The 8,100-nt window shown below is 35.7% G+C and overlaps 1 protein-coding gene across 2 annotated transcripts in view; it reads left to right on the top strand.

The window, feature by feature from the left end:
- cwc27 (CWC27 spliceosome associated cyclophilin) overlaps positions 1 to 1,415 on the top strand; it is a 63,534-nt gene extending 62,119 nt beyond the window's left edge. For both annotated transcript variants that reach the window (XM_017431192.3, XM_017431191.3), the window contains exon 14: positions 534 to 1,415. In XM_017431192.3, the coding sequence (XP_017286681.1) occupies positions 534 to 696 (163 nt within the window). In that variant the 3' untranslated portion in view covers positions 697 to 1,415. The remainder of the gene's footprint in view (positions 1 to 533) is intronic.
- The last annotated feature ends 6,685 nt before the right edge of the window (positions 1,416 to 8,100 follow it).

Raw genomic sequence — 8,100 nt, 5'->3', positions numbered from 1 at the left:
CGGCGCCGCACAGAAAGCTGCTGCCGTAAAGCAGCGTCATGTCGCAAACCCACACGTAAAGCAGCGTCGTGTCGCAAAACGGAGGTTCTTCGCAAAATAGTTATTTTTTCTTCTTATTTATCACTTATATAAACTGAATGTATGCAAACTGACAACACTAATACATTCGTCTCAGCCTACGTTATGAAATATTTACATGAATCATTGATACAATTATGATAGAAACGATAGAAGAAAATATATCACGATAGACACTTTTCTATCGTCCCCACGATATGTATCATATCGCCCAGCACTAACAACAATTATTTTTCATTTTTTTATTTCTTCATACCAGAAGAATTAACTTTTGAAAAATGATCGTTTTGTGGCATATCTGTGATTATTTTTTCTTTTATATAAAATCGAACAAGTGAAAGAACATCCTCTAAGAGTAGAGATTGCCAAGGATTGTATATTCTTTGTAGAGATGATTTAGTGGATCTTTTGCTGCAGTTCTTTGAGCACTCTCTACCTCTTTCCATCTGCTTTAGGATGGCCCATGTTCTGCACTTTGATGAGCAAAGCAGAAAAGTCAAGGATGCTAACATGCAGGACGAGGACACGTTTGAGATCTATGACCCACGCAACCCAGTCAACAAACGCAGGAGAGAGGAGAGCAAGAAGATCATGAAGGAGAAGAAAGCCAAAAAGTGAAGTGTTGTGGTCAAATGTCAGGTGTCTGAACAAACCTGATCACTCTGGAGTCTGCCTGGCTACTTCCCCATCGCTTTAAACCCACTGCTTTGAACGTTCTTCCACTCTGAAGATCCTGACCTGAGCTAATCTGAGAGAAACACTCAGGAGTGGTACTGCAGTCATTGTAGAGGTTCATGTACAGTGAACATTTCACTTCATGTTTATGTTGATTTATGCAAATGTTCAGGTTATGTGTAGACTTTTCCAGAATAAAAATAAACCACATTTGTGAGCAGTTTTGATCTGTAGACTCTTACGTCTGTACTTTTAAACAAACAAAAACATGCAAAGTAAATGCACTCCTGTGCAATAAAATAATTCATAAAGTTGTGGCACAATTCAAAAAAGGAATAGAAAAAGCTTTTACAGAAAATGAATAAATGGCTAAATTGAAGTAATATTTAGGTGGACTCACTAACATTGTATACTGTATATACAGACGCTGATAAATGTGTTGGTCCCCTTACAGCTCAGTAAAACTATGCTTCATCTCTCCTGAAAAGGTAATCAGTTCAAAGCAATTGTCTAGTGTACTATATCTGCAGATATGTATGACATAATGTCAAGAGTGTGTAATAGAGTAAACAAAAGATTGCAACAACAAAATGTGTATTTTACAAAGTTCTGCTAAAATAAAATGAACAGAGTTTGTACCATTAAAGAGAATAATAATTTTTGCATTGTAGTATTATTTCAAACTAAGTGTTTGGCCTTAATTAGTATCACTGATGGCGTCAAGCTTTTATTTCAAAGGAACAATCATATCGTTTTGTGCATGGAGCAGAAAAAGAAGAGGTGAGAGCTGTCTGAGGAGCTCAGAAAGAAGGTTATACACATCCATGGTGAAGGTAAAGGCCACAGCTGCCAATATTATTAAAAAGTACAAGAATCATAGGACTGTAGCCATCCTCCCAGGATGTGGAGGCAAGAGGAAATGCACCCCCAAGTTGATCAGATGGTAGAAAAAGAGCCAAAGAAACCATTGAAGCTGATCCTAAAGGTCAAGGTTTATCACTTTCTGTCACATTTAAAATCATAATGGACTCCCAGAAAGAAGAGCCAGGATGGCTCCACTATTGACAGAAAAACACTAAAAAGCCAGAGAGAATGTTGTGTTGACAAACCACAAGGTTTGTGACTGATGAAACAAAACTGGAGTGTTTTTGATTATTGTGGAAGGATACTATCAACTTTATTTGAATCTTTAGATGCCTTATCTCAGCTTTTGATGTACATTTCTCATTGCAACAGTGTGAAAAATAAATAAATGGGATTTTTGGACCTTTGAGTAAAAGATAAAATCAAAGAATGGGAAACAAAAATGGATTTCCAACAAGATAATTCAAGTGTGCAGGAAATAACAGCGCAAGCTTAATTATCTGATGGTTTAGTTTTAATCATACACAAATGACCTAGCTCTCCATCTGCCTCCTGTGTCCCACTCAGGTCAGTACAAGAACAATGAAAACCTGCAAACAAAGGACTTTACCTCACTCTGGTAGGTTTCAGATAAATGATTTGCCTCTGCTACGTGTGTGACCAGAAGCTGTGCTTGGGCAGCCACTGTTTTTTTTGTGTTTTTTTTTGGTCTAACTGCACTTCTGGGATTGCACTTAAATTTTCATATGGTACAGGAAGCAGAGTTAATGTTACGTTTTGAGTCCAGCCTGTGCCCGTGCTGCTGGAAATCTGAAACAGGTGGCATAGCAATCCAACTTCCCATGCTGCCTCTGGGTCCCCATCAGGCTGAAACATGTCAGACAAGTAAAAACAAATAGGTTCATTCATTTTCAAGGCTGTCCTCAAATCCTCAAAATGGACCCAAAAGAAATCACCCTTTAAAATGATGTCCTCTCCAAAGGTAAAAAGAAGATGCATCCTATTTTTTCTGAGGCTTATGTGTCTGTTTGACAAAGTAATCCTTACAAGAGAGCTCAAAATGTATTTTTCTTCTTAATTTAACCCTTCTGATGCATATCAGGAAATATTGTTTTAAGCTCAAGAAGAGATTTTTGAACCAATCAAAGTCATCGGAGGTAATTATCAGAAAAGCCTAGATGAGGACTGGACTCTGTCATCCTTTTCTGTGACTACAATAAGGAAAGCTTACGGCACCCAAAACTTGTTTAACGCACATATAGATATGTCCTTTACTCTTTTTAAACTTCTGATTGTTATAAAAACTGACAGCTCAGATCAATTTCTTTTTACAAACACATCACCTGGCATATAAATGAGTAATTTATCTTCAAAGAGGAGGTCAAGGAGAAAGACAGGACGATATTTTTTGTCTCCATCACCAGAGGAATATTTAATGTTCCTCTGTGCCGATGTTCCCAGCTTGGAGCAGGAAATACCACTGTTGTTAGCAGGAGATAATAGCAGTTTTCTTCCACGACCCTTGTAAATCAGACATAAGTATGGTCAGCTAATCTTACTTAGTCTTACTTTGTCTCCCCTTTATTACCAAATACAGTTCCTTCAAAATGTCTTCATCCCTCTTGAACCTATTTTGTCACATCACCACAAACTCCAAAGTATTTTTCTGGGATTTTATGATATAGACCAAAAAAACAGTAATGCATGACTGTAAAAATCTGAACAATAAATAAATTTGTATTCGTCCTCTTACTCTGATGCCAAAAACTAACATCCAGTGACCAGGTCACCTTCAGAAGTCACCTAATTAGTAAATAGAGTCCATCTGTGTGATTTAATCTCAGTATAAATACAACTAATCTGTAATCTTATCTGCCTGACAGTTATCTGACAGATTTTTTGTTTGTTTGTTAGAGAATATTAGAGAATACAGCAAACACGTGGAAGAAGCTGCTCTTCTCGGATCAGACCAAAACTGAAATTTTTGGCCCAAATTCAAAATACAGTGTAACAAAACATTCTGAGCCAACAAATTTATTCTTATTGATGGAAAACAAAATATGAAATTAATATAAATCTTTGTTGTGTCTGCTTTATTTTTAATTATTTTTGTAGACAGGATTTCCTTGTGAAGGTTCAGTAATGAGACATCAGAATCAGAATACTTTAATGATCCCTGGGGGGAAATTTCAATTATTACAGCTGCAGCCGTTCAAGTAAGCATTAAAGTTGAAATGTAAAGAAAGAAACAAATATTCTAGTACACTTTTCAAGAGGGCACCGTTTCACTAAGTAAAAAAAGAGAAAAAAAAGGTTAAAGAAAGTTAAAATATAGGATTAAGAAAAACTCAAACGGGAGCTACTGTTATAGGCAGCATGCACTAAAAACTAAAAAAATCAATACTAGAAGAAAATATTCTCGTAAAAACTCATTTAGAATGATTTTTATTAGACTTTAGGAGGTATAGTCTGAGTAACACTGAAGTGGGAAACAAAAAACATCAAGTTTTGTGCAAAAGAGTAGTAGGCTACACAAAGACCTAAGACGTTAAAATATTTTCACGGTCAGTGCAGACCTGATCAAAAATTACAATTCAGAGTAAGATTTTAGTTTTTTTTGTGCATTTTGGCCTATAGAAGATAAAAACTGTAAAGCTATACTTGAACTCATTGAGATAAATGTCCTTGTGTCATTGCTCAAGTTTCACAACCGCTTCATAAAATTTGTTTTTTCATACAGGCAAATTATCTCTTTTTTGTCTGGGCACATATTAAAATAAAAAAAAGAAACACATCGTCTTGTTTTGTTTGCATGTCTTCATGTCTGAATACATGAAAAAAATGATAAAGTAGCAATAGGAGCATGTGTGCACAGTTTGTTGCTGCAGTGTTTGTCAGCAGCACTCACACACCTTCATAGTGATATACCAGTGCAGAGATACAATCCAGTGGTGTGGAATACAGACAATTAGTGGGACATTTGAAATGATAAAGTCCATCTAAAACATGCTAAATATAACATATAATAGGTCTTACCACAGCAGTTTGACAGAACAGAACAAGAGTTAAAACTGCAGTTTAAGAACACAAATTAAACAAAAAGCAAAGTTAAAGAAAATGGGGGAACAAAGTCCTCAACAGTAGTTTACCTCAGAAAGAATTAGATTGCTTACTATTGCGTCACATGGTTGGTACTGAATGTCCTAATCTGATGGTAGTAGTACATAATACAGCCCGGTACATATTGAGTTCTTAACGGGTGTATCAGGTACGTACAGGTACTGACCTGGTACCTGGTAGTGCAAACACTCTGTACCTGACATGTACCGAAACTTGGCTATACTATGAAATGACTTAGTACCCTGTACCTACAGGGTGAGTACCTGTACGTACCAGGTACAAACTGGTCTGCATTATGCATTGTTACTTAAGGGGGCTGTGGTCCTGTAATGCTGAGGCTGAGGGTTCGAGCCCAGGTTGCCTCAGGCAGGGCAACTGGCAAATCTTTCATGTGAGTTTGCTCGTTGTGGCAACTCCTGACGAAGAGAGCAGCCGAATGAACAACATTATGTATTGTTCCTGAAGTTAGTAAAGAAACATGTGAACTCTCATGCCAGAGCAGCCATGTTATTAAGAGTATTTTAGATTGTATTGTTTTAATAAATGATATTGTTACAGGTGGAATTTGATCATCTAAGTTTCTTGTTTCTGGCAGCAGTGTAATCAAAATCTTCTCTTAGATCATAAACGTTATCTTTTTTGCTCCAGAGTGTTATCTTTGTTAAAACATTGTGAAGTGAATATATAATGTCTGAATCAAGCTTTGCTAATTCAGAGCAATCAATTAATGCTAAAACTAAGAACATTATTCCAAAATTCTCAGTATATTTTTTTATTGTGATTTATTTTTTGTTTGTTGATTTTATTTTGATTCATATAAATTTTCTAATAAAATCTTAGAAAGGCAAACTTGGCCAATTTAATAATAAAAGCTCCCCATAATTACCAGATTCATGCCTCGATTGTTGATCTGTTAAACAATAAGGGTAGATAAATTAAGGAATCTAATTATTATTGATTTCCTGAAGAGATACAGTTCAATCTGATACAGACCGATAAATTTGATCCCTTTTAACAAAAGGACTTAAAACAGTGGTAAGTACACCCTTCTTACATCATTCTGCTACACCATGAACTAGTAAATAACACAATACTTTTTTTTCCCCCCCAAAATGTCTTTATTAGAATTTTAACAGTTAAGACAAACAGCTTGAACAGTTAACAAAAAAAAAAAAAAAAAAAATGCCAGTATTAATAATAGTTTGGTTCAAGTCACAATGAAATACACAACACAAAACAAAAACAACAACATGTCTCTCACATTCTTAGTTCCAATGTAACCCTTCGCATAATCTACGCCTCATCCGTGTACTGAGATATTTACTTCAGCAGTGTATGCCCTTTAATAGAATTGTCTTTGGGAACTGCAGTGAACCTAGTCTTCAGTCATTTGCGCCGTCCTCCTTGAAGTTCAGATGTTGGACATACCTAATAAAGGGATTCCATATGAATTCAAACATATTCTGTTTACCCTTTAATACATATGTAATCTTTTCCAGAGGGAGGGTAGATGTCATCTGCTGTAACCACAGGTTTATAGTTGGTCTATGGGTCTTCCCCCAGGAAAGTGATATACATCTTTTTGCATTAAGCAGACCTAAGTTTATAAAAGTTTGTTCGTTTTTAGTATAGTTATGTTTTACTGGGCATAGTCCAAACACAAACAGCTTCGGATCCATAATTATTTGTTTGGAAATAATTTTCTCAATTGCATCTTTTACCTCTTTCCAAAACATTATAATACTCCTACAGTACCACACACAATGAATCCAAGTTCCTCTATCCCCTGTACACTTTGGACATACATCAGATATTTCCCCATTATATCTGTTGAGGTCCACTGGTGTTATATAAACCCGCATTAACCATTTAAATTGGATCATTTTAAGCGCAGTGTTGATAGAGCTGGTATGGGCCCGTTTGCATGCTGTTTGCCACTCTTCCTCAGATAACTCCAGCTGTAAATCGTCCTTCCAAGCTTTAAGTCTGTCATGAGATCCCTCAGATACATGCAACATCAGTGAATGATAAAACTCTGATATAATGCCTGCCTTTAAACTATCCCCTGTTAACATTTTTTCTAAAGCTGATTTGGCAGGTTTAGCCACCACATTATTCTGACTCGTTCTTATGAAATTTCTGAGTTGAAGGTATTTAAAGAAATGTTTCTTATCTAGGTGGAATTTTTGTTGCAGATCTTGAAAACTCATTAGTATGTCTGAATCTGATACATAAAGATCCCGAATCATCTGGAGTCCTTTGTTTTTCCATGCTTTAAAGGTTAAGTCAGCTCTGCCGGGTACAAAAAATTGGTTACCCCACACTGGGCTGAACAGAGACAAACAGTGTGGCTCATTAAAAAATTTTTTTACATCTCTCCACACGCCTATCATGTTTTTAAGAAATGGATTTTTAGAATGTTTCAAAAGCTTTGATATTGAATCTGAATAGAAGTATGAAGGGAGAGATACAATACTTTTTATTCTTCATCATTGGGATATGCTTAGTCCATGCTTTTTTGTTTTCTGAGACTCATGCAGGTACCTTCAAGGTACTTACAGAGTAGTTTCAAGGTATTTATAGAGTATGTACAAAAGTGCATACTGGTTCGTCACAAAATACTTAAAGGTATTTCCAAAGCTAGTTACTTAGTACCAACACATTAATTACAAGACACTCAAAGCATACTTATTTATTACTTACATAGGTTTTTATAGAGTACTTAAGAGGGTTTTTTTCTGAATACCTACAGGATTCTCTTTGTGTACTGATGAGGGTAATTACAAATTACATTCAGACTACTTACAGGGTAAATGTACAAATGGGGTAACATACATACATGGTACCTATGATATTGATAATGATAACTTGGATATGATACTGATACATTCAATATTATTACTGATACCTTCAATATCAATAGGTACTTTCAATACTGAAAGCATATTGAAAGCATTCAATATTGAGACTAATACCTTTGACACAATACTTTTAAACAGACTAAGGGAATCTGTATTATTTTCTATACCAATTCTTTTGATTCCAATACTTCCTATGTCATTTTAAAAAATATTGATATTGATCATTTTCAATATCGATATAATACGTACAGTATTATACTTCTAATACCAATATTTTTCAGAGCCACATTAAGACAGTCACAAAGTCGGCCTTCTATCACCTGAAGAACATCTCCAGGCAGGATTAGAGGGCTTATGTCTCAGCACGATCTAGAGAAACTCATCCATGCGTTTGTCTTTAGCCGCATTGATTACTGCAACAGCATCTTCACAGGTCTGACTAATAAATCAATCAAACAGCTGCAGCTGATCCAGAACGCTGCTGCTCGTGTTCTCACTAAAA

Source organism: Kryptolebias marmoratus, linkage group LG14 (assembly GCF_001649575.2).
Source record: "Kryptolebias marmoratus isolate JLee-2015 linkage group LG14, ASM164957v2, whole genome shotgun sequence".
In the NCBI taxonomy this organism is placed as follows: Eukaryota; Metazoa; Chordata; class Actinopteri; order Cyprinodontiformes; family Rivulidae; genus Kryptolebias; species Kryptolebias marmoratus.
The sequence above is the reverse complement of the archived record's forward strand: the minus strand, read 5'-3'. Positions and strand labels throughout refer to the sequence as shown.